At 43.0% G+C, this 17,855-nt stretch overlaps 1 protein-coding gene across 1 annotated transcript in view; it reads right to left on the bottom strand.

The window, feature by feature from the left end:
* Nucleotides 1–1,231: 1,231 nt before the first annotated feature.
* Nucleotides 1,232–17,855, bottom strand: part of LOC139547984 (TLC domain-containing protein 2-like) — a 45,034-nt gene continuing 28,410 nt past the window's right edge. The window contains exons 4-5 of the mRNA XM_071357240.1: nucleotides 6,586–6,754; nucleotides 1,232–6,292 (exon numbers count right to left, since the gene is read on the bottom strand). Coding sequence (XP_071213341.1) covers nucleotides 6,051–6,292; nucleotides 6,586–6,754 — 411 coding nt within the window. The 3' untranslated portion in view covers nucleotides 1,232–6,050. The remainder of the gene's footprint in view (nucleotides 6,293–6,585; nucleotides 6,755–17,855) is intronic.

Below are 17,855 nucleotides of genomic sequence, written 5' to 3'. Positions count from 1 at the left end.
ACCTCCATTACCAAAGTTACATCACGTGGTTACAAAAGACTTGTCACGTTCCTGACCTTATTTTCCTTTGTTTTGTCTTTGTTTAGTTGGTCAGGACGTGAGCTGGGTGGGCATTCTATGTTATGTGTTTCTATGTTGGGTTCATTGTTATTTAGCCTTATATGGTTCTCAATCAGGGGCAGGTGTTTTACGTTTCCTCTGATTGAGAACCATATTAAGGTAGGCTGTTCACACCGTTTGTTTGTGGGTGATTGTGTTCCTGTGTCAGTGTTTGTGCCACACAGGACTGTTTCGGTTTTGTCACGGTTGTTTTGTATTTTGAAGTGTTTTGTTGACTTTCATTAAATAATGAACACTAACCACTCTGCTTTTTGGTCCTCTCCTTCTGTCAGCGAGGACAGCCGTTACAAGACTACAACAATATACAGACACTTACCAACCAACTAGGTCACAATGGTACTTTACATTTATAATGGCAAATAGCAATAACAGTATGTCGTATCATTACAAAACAGGGCACATGATCCGCAATATAAAGCTCACAAGTTCATGCAAGTACTTCAGATACCACCACAACAACCAAAGGTTAATCTGCTCGAAAAGAAACAAATATAGTACATACATACATGTTGTAAACTATTGAAGTTCATTCAGGAGTCTTATCGCAATAAAGGAAACTTCTGAATGGAAACAAATCATGGCTGTTTTTGTAGAATAGTCTTCAGCCGTTCATTGACTGTCTGATGTTTGGGAGGTCTATTCAAGCAGCTGAAACAAGCTTTTTAATTATTCTTTGCTAATGAGCTTCATATCAAACATCATTAGTGTCTTTTCATTGTTGATAGTGGTACAGTATAGCAGTGTGTTGCCATTGGTAGGGTCATCTAATTTTGCTATTCTAATCATAGTATTCCATGAAGAATTGGTCAAGTAGAATTACTGCTTGGCTGGAACCAGCCCTTGCTGGGTAATACTGGCCACCCCTTCAATAGTGGATGTGTTTGGTCAGAGAGCAAAAGAATCAACAGGCAAATAAGAATAAGCTCTTTTCAAAAGACCCTCATGGATGTTCTAGACTCAGGGAAACAGAAAGAACCCCTCACTGGTTATAGAAACACCACAATGCCCAACAGCTTATACACCATATACTGTAGATACCACTATCAATCCATATATCTCCAATATAACCAACAATTATTCTAAAGGGATATACAATATTATTCAAACTGTGTTCATTAACCATATTTATAATTTTATTCATCCTTGATAATTAAATCCACAACTTTTTTTGAGTACAAATAAATTACAAATATACAAAAAAAAAATTAAAATAAAACCTGGAACAAAACATAGAAATACATCTTGTTAGAAAAACTTCAGCGCAATATTACCGATGGTCTGTAATGTTATGATGGATACTAGGTAGAGGTTGCCCTTTTAGGCACAGATCTAGGATATGGGACAGGTAGCTGATATTGGATATGTGCCTAAATGGGCAACTTCTAACTAGAGCAGGGAGTCTCCAGTCTTCGGGGGCCGGAGTGGTGTCACACTTTTTCCCCGATCCCTACCAAACACAGCTGATTAAACAAATGGCATTCTGAACTGAAGATCATGATTAGTTGATTACTGGAGTTAGGCATGTTAGCTGGGGAAAAAAGTGTGGCAGCAATCAGGCTCCTGAGGACTGGAGTTGCCCATCCCTGCTCTAGGTAGAAGTTGCACTTTTAGGCACAGATCCAGGATCAGTTCACCTGTCCCATATCCTTCCTCTAAGGAGTGTTCTGCCTCCTTCAGGCCAACTCTGTAATGACAATTCAATGACCACCAACCATGTCAGTCATCAGATACCAGTCTAACGGCCTGTATGTCATTAGTGATGTCATTAGCTGGTGTGTATGGGAAGAGCTGGCTCTCTCGGTTGTCATGGTGACTGTGTGGACCTAGTATTGAGAGGTACACTCGACTTAATGAGCAAGCTCCAAATGGACTAACATAGCAGCCGTTGCCTGTGTGTGTGTGTGAGGGAGAGAAAGCAAACATAGCTGCTGTTTCTTAGGGCAATGTTGTTTTAGTTTAATTTCCACAAAATTCAACTCGACCTCAATCTGAAGTGAACCTTGTGTTTGGTTAACAACCCGATCTACGAGTATGTGAAACAGTTTTGAGCAATACCAACACGCCCCTTTTTTGTTGTTGTTTTTGTTTGTTTTATTTTTGGTGCTTTTTACTCCTTTTCTCCCCAAATTTGTGATATCCAATTGCTAGTTACAGTCTTCTCCCATCGCTGTAACTCCTGTACGGACTCGGCAGAGGCGAAGGTTGAGAGCCATGCATCCTCCGAAACACGACCCAGCCAAGCTGCACTGCTTCTTGACACACTGCTCACTTAACCCAGAAGCCAGCCACACCATTGTGTCGGAGGGAACACCGTACAGCTGGCTACCGAAGTCAGCTTGCATGCGCCCGGCTGCCACAAGGAGTCGCTAGAGCGCGATGGGACAAGGACATACCAGCCGGCCAAACACTCCCCTAACCCAGACGACGCTGGGCCAATTGTGCGCCGCCTCATGGGAACCCTTACAAAATAGATAGCAATACTCATGTTACGAACAGATGCAGTTGCTACAGTCTTCTGAGGTAGCAGGTGTTTAGTTTACATAAGGCTTGGCCAATAAACGTCTTCGACTCTAGTGCTAGTTTTACTCAACATGTTTACAACATGTTCAAGAAGACACAGGTGTTGGATTCAATGATTCCCTATAGTATTTATATATTTTTTCTTTCTCAGTGTTATGAGATTTGCACCTCAACCTGTAAGACATTTCACACACACACACGTGCATTCTGAAAGTATTCTGACTCCTTGACTTTTTCCATATTTTGTTACGTTAAAGGGTAAGACTTTAAAATTGATTAAATATGTTTTTCCCTCCTCAATTTACACACAATACCCCACAATGACAAAGCAAAAACAGATTTATACATTTTTGTTAATGTATAAAAAAATAAAAAAATGGAAATATCACATTTACATAAGTATTCAGACCAAAGACTCAATACTTTGTTTAAGAACCTTTGGCAGCAATTACAGCCTTGAGTCTTCTTGGGTATGATGCTACAAGCTTGGCACATCTGTATTTGGGGAGTTTCTCCCATTCTTCTCTGTAGATCCTCTCAAGCTCTGTCAGGTTCGATGCGTCGCTGCACATCTTTTTTCAGGTCTCTCCAGAGATGTTCGATCGGTTTTAAGTCCGGGCTCTGACTGGGCCACTCAAGGACTTTCATTGACTTGTCCCAAAACCACTCCTGCATTGTCTTAGCTTTGTGCATAGGGTCGTTGTCCTGTTGGAAGGTGAACCTTCGCCCCAGTCTGAGGTACTGAGCGCTCTGGAGCAGGTTTTCATCAATGATCTCTGTACTTTTCTCCATTCATCTTTCCCTCGATCCCCACAGCATGATGCTGTCACCACCATGTTTCACCGTAGGGATGGTGTCAGGTTTCCTCCAGACATGATGCTTGGCATTCAGTCCAAAGAGTTCAATCTTGGTTTCATCAGACCAGAGAATCGTGAGAATCAAAGTCCTTTAGGGGCCTTTTGGCAAACTCCAAGCGGGCTGTCATGTGCCTTTTTCTGAGGAGTGGCTTCCGTCTGGTCACTCTACCATAAAGGCCCGATTGGTGGAGTGCTACAGAGATGGTTGTCCTTCTGGAAGGTTCTCCCATCTCCACAAAGGAAATTTGTCACTCTGTCAGAGTGACAATTCCTTCGACCTCATGGCTTGGTTTTTGCTCTGACATGCACTGTCAACTTTGGGACCTTATATAGACAGGTGTGCCATTCCAAATCATGTCCAATCAATTGAATTTACCACAGGTGGACTCCAATCAAGTTGTAGAAACATTTCAAGGATGATCAATGGAAACAGGATGCACCTGAGTTCAATTGAGTCTCAGGTGCAAAGGGTCTTACGTAAAATAAGGTCTTTCATTTTTTTTTTTAAATACATTTTCAAAAATAAATCTAAAAACCTGTTTTTGCTTTGTCATTAAAGGGGCACTGTGTGTAGATTGATGAGGGATTTTAAAAATGTAAATACATTTAAACAAATCAAATATATATTTTATATTTGAGATTCTTCAAAGTAGCCACCCCTTGCCTTGATGACAGCTTTGCACACTCTTGGCATTTTCTCAACCAGCTTAATGAGGTAGTCACCTGGAATGCAGGTGGGCCTTGTTAAAAAGTTAATTTGTGGAATTTCTTTCCTTCTTAATGCGTTTCAGACAATCAGTTGTGTTGTGACAGGGTAGGGATGGTATACAGAAGATAGCCCTATTTGGTAAAAGACCAAGTCAATATTATGGCAAGAACACCTCAAATAAGCAGAGAGAAACGACAGTCCATTATTACTTTAAGACATGAAGGTCAGTCAATGCGGATCATTTCAGGAACATTTCAAGTTTCTTCAAGTGCAGTCGCAAAAACAATCAGGCGCTATGATGAAACTGGCTCTCATGAGGACCGCCACAGGAAAGGAAGACCCAGAGTTACCTCTACTGCAGAGAATAAGTTCATTAGAGGTACCAGCCTCAGAAATTGCAGCCCAAATCAATGCTTCAGAGTTCAAGTAACAGACACATCTCAACATCAACTGTTCAGAGGAGACTGTGTGAATCAGGCCTCCATGGTCGAATTGCTGCAAATAAACCATTACTAAAGGACACCAATAAGAAGAAGAGACCTGCTTGGGCCAAGAAACACGAGCAATTGATATTAGAGCGGTGGAAATCTGTCCTTTGGTCTGATAAGTCCAAATTTGAGGTTTTTGGTTCCAACTGCCGTGGCTTTATGAGACGCAGACTAGGTGAACGGATGATCTCCGCATGTGTGGTTCCCACCGTGAAGCATGGAGGAGGTGGTGTGATGGTGCTTTGCTGGTGACACTGTCATGATTTATTTAGAATTCAAGGCACACTGAACCAGCATGGTTACCACAGCATTCTGCAGTGATACGCCATCCCATCTCGTTTGCACTTAGTGGGACTATCATTTGTTTTTCAACAGGACAATGGCCCAACACACCTCCAGGCTGTGTAAGGGCTATTTGACCAAGAAGGAGAGTGATTGAGAGCTGCATCAGATGACCTGGCCTCCACAATCACCCGACCCTCAACCCAATTGAGATGGTTTGGGATGAGTTGGACCGCTGAGGAAAAGCAGCCAACAAGTGCTCCGCATGTGGGAACTCCTTCAAGACTGTTGGAAAAGCATTCCTCATGAAGCTGGTTGAGAGAATGCCAAGAATGTGCAAAGCTGTCATCAAGGCAAAGGGTGGCTACTTTAAAGAATCAAAAATATATTTTGATATATTTTACACTTTTTTTAAACTACATGATTCCATACGTGTTATATCATAGTTTTGATGTCTTCACTATTATTCTACAATGTAGAAAATAGTAAAAATAAAGAAAAACCCTTGAATGAGTAGGTGTGTCCAAACTTTTGACTATATATACACACACACACACACACACACACACACACACACACACACACACACACACACACACACACACACACACACACGACCGATTGGGTGAGAACCCAAACTTTCTAAGGTACAGTAGAGCACATTATCCTGCACACACACACAGTACACATATATACACACACATTATTTCATAGATGTGTCACTTCTTTTTGGCTATCATTCAATGGACCTTGTGTGTGTGAATTGTAAACGCCTGTACCTCAAAACAGAAGAGCTGGGGAAGTGTATTTGGTCAGATCTCTTAGGTAGAGTACAGGCATAAGGTACAAGGTCTATTGGCCACAAAGTGTGTATTTATATGTGTGTGTGTTTGTATGTGACTGACATCCTCGCGCTCCCGGCTTCGCTACAAGATGTCTTATGTATCTCTCTGTGTGTGTACGTACGTGTGTTTATACATCCTGCTCACCCTCTCGAATACTCAAGGACATCTCATCCATCTCTGCCATTATACAATCTCTGCCATTATCTCTTCTCCCTCCCTCCCTTCCTTCCTACGTCTCCTTCTTTCCCTCTCCTTGCCCTCTACTCTCTTTACAGTCCGTGGGCGTGGGTGTACTACTCTTGAGGAAGTCAGACCTCAGCAGGCGGTAGAAGAGCACTATATTCATGGCAGTCATAATGGCTAGCCCTACACTCCCCGCTGTGTAGCTGAACAGGGGGATGTTGTCCCGGTTCAGGACCAGCCAGCGGGTCATCCAGGCCAGGGTGTTGATCCGGAACACCACATAGGTACCTGGAATAATATGTTGTTCGTCATTATCAGCACTAAGAACAGAGATCCTATTAAATTACACAGAACAGAAATCCTATTAAATGACACATGTATTTCTATATGTAATTCTATGGGGCTAACAATTGTATAATCTACTTACTACAGTGCTTTATGACAGTTGAAAGGTCATGTAACCAAACCACTTAATGGCAACACCTCATGATGTGAAGTTATAGATAATAAATGTCTAGCACAAGCTAGCTGTTCATAAAAAATATCCTTTCATCATTGAAACCTTATGAACGTGACAGTACCTAGGTTGACCATGCTGTTGATGCGGTAGAGGTCGCCCTCTGCTAGGCTGGCCATGCGTAAGATCTGCCGCAGGTGGAGGAACACAGAGTTGATCTCAACCAGGAGGGCCACCACAGCAAAGCCCACGTAGCGACCGGTCAGGACGGTGATGCCGAAACAGCTGATCACCTAGGAGGAAGGAAGAAAAAGAGAGAGAGAGAGAGAGAGAGAGAGAGAGAGAGAGAGAGAGAGAGAGAGAGAGAGACCGAGTGGCAGTGATTTAGTCAAATTCCTAAACCTAGAGTTTGACTTAAGACCTAAGTCCCTAGCTTTCGAGTCCAGGTCTGAGTCAACTCACGAGTCCTAACATAACAAACAAACAACCTACTCATCTACCCAGAAGTCACATGGTTAACCATCATCTCATGAGGTAGTGGTGGGATGACTGGGATCTCATGACTTAGGTCATGTCCACCATATTAGCCACGGTGCAAAACGCACCACATCCTGTGACCATCTGACTCAAAGCACTACAGACTTTTTTTGTATTTATGATAAACCTTGTATTATTTCCAGGAAAATTTCATGCAGTTAGATTATCATAACAAGCCTTTGTTTGTTTTTCATTTATTTGCTTGTCAGATACATGCCTTTGAATGTCAAACACTGAGTACTCTTTATTTAATTACATTGAGGAAGGTCATCATGCTTATGAAACATCTGCAAGGTCATGGTTATGAAATGAAAGTCTGAGGTTACAGCATATCAGACAGTCTTTGGTAACGGGGTGATGTAGTAGCGTACTAGAATCAATAGGTGGCACCCAATGCCAGTCTACAATAGAGCCACTACAGAATGTGTACATACTGCTCTGTTATACAATAACTTCAGGGAAATATTTGGAATAATCTTTTATTAGAATGCAGCTGCCTTTACAACGTCTATATTGTGTTGTGTGTCAGAGTTAGATCAGTAAATCTCACATCCATCTTAGTTTACTGTAGCAGACTGGAGGGCAGATTTATGTTTTCCCCAAAATATCCCATTGAGAACAGCAATGCCCTAGTAGTCCAATGACCCCTGTCCACACTGTTACTAACCCACACTGTTACTACTCAAAACTCCTGTCACTACTCTCAATTCAAACCACTGAATTACTCAGTCTGTCTCCCAAATGGCACCCTATTCCAAATATAGTGCACTGTGTGTGTGTGCACAAAAGTAGCACACTACATAGGGAATAGGGTGCCATTTGAAATGCAGCTTTAATTCTGGGAAGCTGTAGACCATGTTACATAGCAGTTACTGGCACACCAATGTAGCGATGTAAAGCACAAAGTCTCTTGTTAGGACACTCAAACATCCTCAATGGCTCAGTTGTGCAACTGAGCTTAACAATTAGGCAGGACCCAATGGAAGGGCTTTCAGTGTGTGTATGTGTGTGGTGTGTGTGTGGCCCCAGGGGTGAGGCTGGAGTCAACAGACGAGGTGCCGTCCCTAAACTGACAATTGGTGATGGGATAAACAGCAGCACACACACTGAGGTCTAGTCTAAAGGTCAGCACACACACTGGCTAGTGGCTACCCCCTAAAGAGGAATAAAAAGACAGAAAGAGACGCTTACATGTAGCAACTCAGGTCCAAGCATGTCTGAATAATAAAACCTATTTAGCCAGACTACCAGTAGGCCAGCACTGACGTGAGACACAGCATTTTGTCCTATCTCCTGCTGCAGGTTGTGTGTATGTGTGTGTATATATAGAGGCCCTAATCCCATGCTGCTCTTAGCCAATAAGGTGTGTGTGACTCTTTCCCCAGGGAGAGAGAAGTCCCAGGTAAACACCCCAGTCTTTCATACATACACACTCACACTAAACTTCAACCTGTCTTATCGTTCCTCCAGGTCACACATCTCCTCCCGGACACTCAAAACAGGAACTGTGGAGGTCAAATAAAAGCCTTATAAAATGCTCTGATAAGAGACCTCATGGCCAGGATTCTGTTTACATGATTATCTATCACCTTGTAGCTCTCTCTGTGACGTCTTGTATGAGTGCTGTATGGTCTCTCAACGTTGATCCTTGGCACTCACTGTGTAGGCTGGTTCTCACTTCAGCTGAACATTAAGACAGACACGTACTAACTGTATGTATTAAGAATAAGTGCTTGGTTAATTAGAACAAACATTTTTGAATCACCTATTTCAGAAATACTGTTTGATATTCAGAATCCATTTTGGTTACTTATCTGTGATACTTCAAATAGTAGAATTTGACCATGGATTATTGGTTGAAATAAAAAGCCTGCATACATAATGATTCCTGATGACCCTGGGACAATAGACTTAGCAGACTCATTGGAGATCCTACTATGTGTGTTTATGTCTGCTTGTATGGCCATGGCTTCCTCGATGATGTTTGAGGAGCGTCGTTAGTGAGAGGTATCTTCAGTAGAGACACTGATTGTAGTTTCCTCCCTGTCCTTGGGAAGGGAGTGGGTAATCAGAGCCATGTATATAATGACTGACTGTAATCATTGATAGAAGTGGGTGAGGAGGCACTCACTTAATAACCCCTTACACAAGCTCTACACTACAAAACCTTTATTCCCTACTATGATCCAGCGAAGCAGTCAGGCCATAATCAGGAGATGGTAGCCTTAGGACCAGAGACCATAGCCTAGATCCTGGCTGGGTCCTGTCAGTTAACCAAATTAAATCAAACCATGAAAGGGGATGAACCCCAAAACCTTGCCCGACAGTGAGCCCCCCTGGCTGGGGTTGAAGCTACTGTAATCCTCTCTCCCCTGTATCAGACAGACAGATAAGACAGCCCTGGACCATCAGAATGATTCACCATTAGCAGGCTATCCCCTGCTAAGCAAGGGTCAGGCTTGGCAGCGAGCTGCTGGTAGCCTATTAACACTGCCACAGACAGAGACACATAGTGGATATACACAGGGCCAGGAGGATGAGACTGCTGGCAGGGGACCCAGTCTGTGACAGCATGGATGGGAAAGTGGGCACGGTGAGGTTAGCCTTGCTCTTACACTATGTGCTGCTGTGTCATGTTCAGTAGGGTACAACGTAGCAAAACGTTTTGAAATGGAAAGCAAAAATCAGCAGTAGAACCCTAGTTTCAAAGCATTTTCTCTCGTTTTGTGTATATTGAACTGGTTGGGGGTAAAGGAGAAAGGGTGAAAACAGCTTGTATTTGCGTGTGTTTCCTTAACCACAGTGAAGAATGGCAGATAAGGGAAAGATAGATCAAAGATGGCCGATATTGTTAAGGAAGACCCAAGGTGGCACACAGCACTGGCAGAGCGACAATGGCGGAGGATAAAAACAAAAGTGACCTAGATACTCAATTTCTAGGAATAACAGATAATTGACTTGGGTGTTGATAAGCATTTAGATTCAACTTCATCCTACTAAGATTTGTAGAGTCATGGGCAAGATGGCAGAAAAAGATAAGGCAGCAGAAAAACCAGAAATGTCAGCCAGGTGGGAATGGAACGGAGTCAGTCCATCTGTAGAGCATTGACCTCACTCTGAGCCCCGAGAGGTTAACGCACCTCAAACCAAACCTGTTTCCCTGGTTACAGATGATGACATGAAACCTCAGGACAAAAAAAGGCCTCCAGAGTGAATCTTGGTAGCCTGAGCAGCCTGTTCTGCAGGTGATGAAATGAAGACAGTACACACACACCACCTAGAAGACGGAGACAGAACAGGGATCGAGAGACTGATAAACAGCTTCTATCTCCAAGCCATCAGACTGTTAATCAGTCATCACTAGCCGGCCTCCACCCAGTACCCTGCCCTGAACTTTAGACACTGTTACTAGCCGGCTATGACCCGGTTACTCAACCCTGCACCTTAGGGACTGCTGGCCTATGTATAGTTGAAGTCGGAAGTTTACATACACTTAGGTTGGAGTCATTAAAACTCGTTTTCCAACCACTCTACACATTTCTTGTTAACAAACTATAGTTTTGGCAATGCGGTTAGGACATCTACTTTGTGGATGACACAAGTAATTTTTCCAATAATTGTTTACAGACAGATTATTTCACAAATAATTCACTGTATCACAATTCCAGTGGGTCAGAAGTTTACATACATGAGGTTCACTGTGCCTTTAAACAGATTGGAAAATTCCAGAAAATGATGTCATGACTTTAGAAGCTTCTGATAGGCTAATGGACATAATTTGAGTCAATTGGAGGTGTACCTGTGGATGTATTTCAAGGCCTACCTTCAAACTCAGTGCCTCTTTGCTTGACATCATGGGAAAATCGAAAGAAATCAGCCAAGACCTCCACAAGTCTTGTTCATCCTTGGGAGAAATTTCCAAATGCCTGAAGGTACCACGTTCATCTGTACAAACAATAGTACGCAAGTATAAACACCATGGGACCACGCAGCAGTCATACCGCTCAGGAAGGAGACGCGTTCTGTCTCCTGGAGATGAATGTACTTTGGTGTGAAAAGTGCAAATCAATCAGACTTTTCCTATTGTGTTATTTATTGACTGTATGTTTGTTTATTCCATGTGTAACTCTGTGTTGTTGTTTGTGTCGCACTGCTTTGCCTTATCTTGGCCAGGTCGAAGTTGTAAATTAGAACTTGTTCTCAACTGGCCTACCTGGTTAAATAAAGGTGAAATAAAAAATATATATAAATATACAGTGTGTGCAAATGTTGTAAGGAGGTAATGCAATAAACAGGCCATAGTTGCAAAGTAATTACAATTTAGCAAGTTAACACTGGAGTGATAGATGTGCAGATGATGATGTGCAAGTAGAAATATTGGTGTGCAAAAAAGTAAATAAAAATAATATGGGGATGAGGGAAGGTAGTTGGATGGGCTATTTACAGATGGGCTGTGTACAGCTGCAGCGATCGGTAATCTGCTCAGAAAGCTGATTACTTAAAGTTAGTGAGGGAGATATGTCTCCAACTTCAGCGATTTTTGCAATTCATTCCAGTCATTGGCAGCAGAGAACTGGAAGGAAAGGCGGCCAGAGCAGGTGTGGGCTTTGGGGATGACCAGTGAGATATACCTGCTGGAGCACGTGCTACGGGTGTTGTTATGGTGACCAGTGAGCTGAGATAAGGCGGAGCTTTACCTAGCATAGACTCATAGATAACCTGGAGCCAGTGGGTCTGGCGACGAATATGTAGCGAGGGCCAGTCAACGAGAGCATACAGGTTGCAGTAGTGGGTGGTATATGGGGCTTTGGTGACAAAACGGATGGCACTTTTTTGTAGCGTCGAGGATCGGTAGAATAGTCAGTTTTACGAGGGTAAGTTTGGCGGCGTGAGTGAAGGAGGCTTTGTTGCGAAATAGGAAGCCGATTCTAGATTTAATTTTGGATTGGAGATGCTTAATGTGAGTCTGGAAAGAGAGTTTACAGTCTAGCCAGACACCTTGGTATTTGTAGTTGTCCACATGTTCAAAGTCAGAACCGCCCAGAGTAGTGATGCTAGTCGGGCGGGTGGGTGTGGGCAGCAATCGGTTGAAAAGCATGCATTTAGTTTTGCTAGTGTTTAAGAGCAGTTGGAGGCCACAGAAGGAGTGCTGTATGGCATTGAAGCTCGTTTGGAGGTTTGTTAACACAGTGTCCAAAGAAGGGCCAGATGTATACAGAATGGTGTCTTCTGCGTAGATGTGGATCAAGGAATCACCCGCAGCAAGAGTGACATCGTTGATATATACAGAGAAAAGAGTCGGACCAAGATTTGAACCCTATGGTACCCCCATAGAAACTGCCAGAGGTCCGGACCCTTGAATGAGTAGGTGTCCAAACTTTTGACTGGTACTGTATGTAACAGTCCAAACCCAGACTTTCTAAGGGACAGTAGAGCACATTAGCCCGCTAAGCTGAAGTCTAGGCATTCACTTAGGGAGCCAATGCAACTAAATTAGGTCTCTGGCAAGTGTACTCATCATGCGAGCGTGGTTACCCAAAGACCTACAGTTGAAGTCAGAAGTGTACATACACCTTAGCCAAATACATTTAAACTCAGTTTTTCACAATTCCTGACATTTAATCTGAGTAAACATTCCCTGTCTTAGGTCAGTTAGAATCCCCACTTTATTTTAAGAATGTGAAATGTCAGAATAATAGTAGAGAGAATGATTTATTTCAGCTTTTATTTCTTTCATCACATTCCCAGTGGCTCAGAAGTTTACATACACTCAATTACTATTTGGTAGCATTGCCTTTAAATTGTTTAACTTGCGTCAAACGTTTTGGGGAGCCTTCCACAAGCTTCCCACAATAAGTTGGGTGAATTTTGGCCCATTCCTCCTGACAGAGCTGGTGTAACTGAGTCAGGTTTGTAGGCCTCCTTGCTCGCACATGCTTTTTCAGTTCTGTCCACAAATTTTCTATAGGGTTGAGGTCAGGGCTTTGTGATGGCCACTCCAATACCTTGACTTTGTTGTCCTTAAGCCACAACTTTCGGAAGTATGCTTGGGGTCATTGTCCATTTGGAAGACCCATTTGCGACCAAGCTTTAACTTCCTGACTGATGTCTTGAGATGTTGCAGCCTCATGATGCCATCTATTTTGTGAAGTGCACCAGACCCTCCTGCAGCAAAGCACCCCCACAACATGATGCTACCACCCCTGTGCTTCACGGTTGGGGTGGTGTTCTTTGGCTTGCAAGCCTCCCCCTTTTTCCTCCAAACATAACGATGGTCATTTTGGCCAAACAGTTCTATTTTTGTTTCATCAGACCAGAGGCCATTTCTCCAAAAAGTACGATCTTTGTCCCCATGTGCAGTTGCAAACCGTAGTCTGGCTTTTTTATGGCGGTTTTGGAGCAGTGGCTTCTTCCTTGCCGAGCGGCCTTTCAGGTTGTGTCGATATAGGACTCGTTTTACTGTGGATAAACACTTTCGTATCTCTTTCCTCCAGCATCTTCACGAGGTCCTTTGCTGTTGTTCTGGGATTGATTTGCACTTTTCGCACCAAGTGAATTATAAAAGTGAAATAATCTGTCAGTAAACAATTGTTGGAAAAATGACTTGTGTCATGTACACAGTAGATGTCTTAACCGACTTGCCAAAACTATAGTTTGTAAACAAGAAATTTGTGGAGTGGTTGAAAAACATGTTTAAATGACTCCAACCTAAGTGTATGTAAACTTCCGACTTCAACGGTGTTACACTAGCGTGCCTGGGGGTTAATTTCCTTAAGGGGATATCAGGCAGGATAGGAACCTGATGAGGAAGGCTGGCTGGAAAAGGTAAACAGTCAGATTCTGATATGTCTTCATTTCTTGTTCTTTCTTTTTTTGTTTTACTTTTGGATTATGTGTGTGTTGTTATTGTATTGCTAGATATTGCTGCATTGTTGGAGAGATAACATCTTCAAAACTGTGCAGGTGACCAATACATTTTGATTTCTTTTGACAAATACCCCCCCACGCCAAATTTTGTATGTCTCATCTCAGTGCAGAGTCAAAGGTGAAGGTAAACAGCATTTGTGATGGCCAGTCCTCAATGCAGCGCAGTATGTGTAATGTAAACATGGGGCCAGGGACCAGGCACATTCCTCACAGGGCCTAAATATAACAGGAAGGCATAAACACCACTCAGTATATTGTACAGGGAGTCAGGGTCTATCACGCACATGTACACACACTTCACACACTCAAGCATGCCAAACACAAGATGGGGTGTTAGGTGTTTGATGCTTTTGTGTACAAAGCTAATGATTAGTCTCTAACTGTGAAGAACATAGCAACAGCAGGAGTTCTGTGTCATCTCGACTAGTCATGATTCTAAGAATCAAAATGGTAACAGGCTTTTACTGTAAAGTTGGGTTGCACAACCAGTCTGGTAGGCACACACACACAGCCCTGTAACCACCACTGCATTCAACACTCATTACGACACTCATCAGCCCCCACCCCAAAAAACAGGCCTGTTCTCCCTATCGGCTGGTCCCAGAAGGCAGTTTACTGACTAATAACACCACGCTCCATAGCGACCATCACACTCAAACAGAGTTACTCTGATAGCAATGGGTCAATACTGGACTGGAGTAGACAGATGGAGCTTTTCCATTTTTTCCAGTGGGGGATATTGTAAGGGAAGGGAAATGGGCTAGGGAAGTCTATGGTAAGGAACTAAATGGGAAAGCCTATGGAAACCATCCTGTCTTGTATAAAGCAGGGCCAGGGTGTGGTTCAGGAGAGGACGTTTTATGTACAGTCTGTAAGTATAGCGAGGAGTCAAAGTCTACACGTAAAAAATGTGTATGAACCATCATGTTCACACAAACCCCCCACCCCCACATGAACACAACCCCCCCACCCCCCCACATGAACACAAACCCCCCACCCCCCCACATGAACACAAACCCCCCACCCCCCCACATGAACACAAACCCCCCACCCCCACATGAACACAAACCCCCCACCCCCACACACATCCACGTTACAGAAAACAACCCACATCCGCAGTAGTAGACACTGTGATGACCCTTCTAGGGCTGATCAGGGTTAATGCCACGGTGAACGAATGACTATAGATTTAGAAAAAAATAAAAAACATTGTGTGTATGCTGGGCATCCACGGTTAGTAATGGTAAACTACAAAAAAAGTTGTGTTTTCATCATGAAATGTGTTTCGAAAGGTCGCTGTGACATTCATACTCAAGTCACTAGTCCTCACTAGTGGTTGCCAGGTGATAGGTGTGGAAGTGTTAATTGGTTTTGGTGACTCACCTCACCTAACTTTCTCCTTGATGTTGATTAGTATAGAAGCTACTTCAAAAACAATGTACCTACACTACTCAGTGACCACTTGGCTGTATATGTACACTACAGACTACTGTCAGTGTAACAATACATTTATCCTATGAATACTTGTGCTTTACATTTTGAGCAAATTCAAATGTTTCCATAACTACCCAGCATACATTTAAATTGTGTGTTTTTTGAACAACTGTAACTGAGCTAAATATAGGAATTTCCCTATACACATGTTGGAATCTGGGATTGTCTTTTGAGTACATCCTCTCCTCCCAAGACTGCACACACTCCATAGTTGCTGGAAAACCGTAGACATAAATGCTTTGGAATTCACAGCTATCCTTCTGGCTGGCAGCCAAGTCTCTCTCTCTCCCGCTCCCTCTAAATAAAATACAATTTAATTGGTCACATATACGTGTTTAGCAGATGTTATTGTGGGTGTAGCAAAATGCTTGTGTTTCTAGCTCTGACTGTGCAGTAATATCTAACAAGAAATATCTAACAATTTCACAACATATACCCAATACACACAAATCTAAGTAAAGGAATTAGGAATATATAAATATATGGACGAGCAATGTCAGAGCGGCATAGACTAAGATACAGTAGAATAGTATAGAATACAGTAATACATATGAGATGAGTAATGCAAGCTATGTAAACATTATTAAAGTGACTAGTGTTCCATTTATTAAAGTGGCCAGTGATTTCAAGTCTATGTATATTGGCAGCAGCCGCTATGTGCTAGTGATGGCTATTTAACAGTCTAATGGCCTTGAGACTGAAAAACAGCTTCTCTCTCGGTCCCAGCTTTGATGCACCCGTACTGACCTCGCCTTCTGGATGATAGGCAGTGGCTCGGGTGGTTGTTGTCCCTGATGATCTTTTTGGCCTTCCTATGACATCGGGTGCTGTAGGTGTCCTGGAGGGCAGGTAGTTTGCCCCCGATGATGTGTGGGCAGACCGCACCACCCTCTGGAGAGCCCTGCTTCCTCCTATAGCGTCACCTTGACTACAGTATGAAGTCACTAAAGACCAACTCCCTCATTCTGTTCTCCCTGGGCCTGGCTCTCTGTTTTCTGAACGTAGCGGATTCCTTGAAGAACCGCATTCCTGGTTGCCATGCCAACATCTCACAACAGTCACTCTGTTTAAGCACATCTGGATTTCCTGCCCAACCTCTTAGCAACAGAATAATGTTTATGACAATGTGGGTTCTTCCTGACAATGTGGACACTTCATAACAATGTAGGGACGTTATGACTTCGCAGAGATTCTTATTGTCAGGCCCTAGGCACAATAATTATGTTTCTGTCCAATACCAGTGTACAACAAAATTTTAAAAAGTTTACTGTTGAGGTATTTATTTATTTTTCCTTTATTTAACTAGGCAAGTAACTTAAGAACAAATTCTTATTTTCAATGACGGCCTAGGAACAGTGGGTTAACTGCCTTGTTCAGGGGCAGAACGACAGATCTTTACCTCGTCAGCTTGGGGATTCGATCTTGCAACCTTTCGGTTACTAGTCCAACGCTCTAACCACTAGGCTACCTGCCAAGAAGATTTACTAGCACTTTGAGAATTTTACTCATCTGCCCTGCATGTTTTTTCGTTGACTGGTTTCTAGTTAAGAGGCTGGTTCAATCTATGTGTGGATATTGGATGAGAGGGGTCTTAGATAGGCTGGTATCATTGGATGAGTAGTTTACTGTATGGAACGACACTGAGGAATGGAAACAAGAAACGTTTTACAAAAGAAGAACACTGGACCTAGATGAAAACATGCACATAACTAACTACAGATCCCCATCGGTCTGTTGCAATGAGAAGGGGCAGAGGCTGTCTTGAGTGAGTGGATTTGGGGTGGATGGGGTGCTGTTTTGACTGTTTGGGTGTATGGGATATGGGGGTGGAGATCTGGGCTGAGCGTGTGTGAGAGGGGGTTCATGTGGAGACCAGATTTCTTCTGTCTGGAAACACATGCTGAGGAGAGAGGCAGAGGGGTTTCCCTCCTCCAAAGAGATGTCGGCCGCAAAACACACTACAACTCTCCCGCCAAGAATCTAGACACATTCTCTGCCTCACCCCACTTTCCCTTTCCTCTCCTTCACACTCAATCTCACACTCAACCACATTATCCTTCTCTATTGTACTTCACAGTAGGTGGTGTGGGCTTGGGAGAATGGCAGCCCAACTCAAAGTTGGTGTTCTCACTTTGGTAATTGTAAGTTCTAAAAACATCCATGCAGTGATAGGGCTAAAACACATGAGGTTATAGCTCATAGCTCTAGGTTTAGGCGACATGTTGAAAGAACTGAAACTTGCGCAAAAATAAATAGAAAGCGATACTCCTTCTGCCTCCTCAACCCACAGAGTAGAACCCTGGCCAAAAGAGGAATGTCTGTTGACATGAAGATCTCTGGAATATTTCTTTGGCAAATACATTCAGCAGCCTGCTATACAAATGAAACTGCTCCTGCTGACATTGCTTCTTCAAGTCCAGGGACATTTTAGTGGTT

Source organism: Salvelinus alpinus, chromosome 21, assembly GCF_045679555.1.
Source record: "Salvelinus alpinus chromosome 21, SLU_Salpinus.1, whole genome shotgun sequence".
Lineage (NCBI taxonomy): Eukaryota > Metazoa > Chordata > Actinopteri > Salmoniformes > Salmonidae > Salvelinus > Salvelinus alpinus.
The sequence above is the reverse complement of the archived record's forward strand: the minus strand, read 5'-3'. Positions and strand labels throughout refer to the sequence as shown.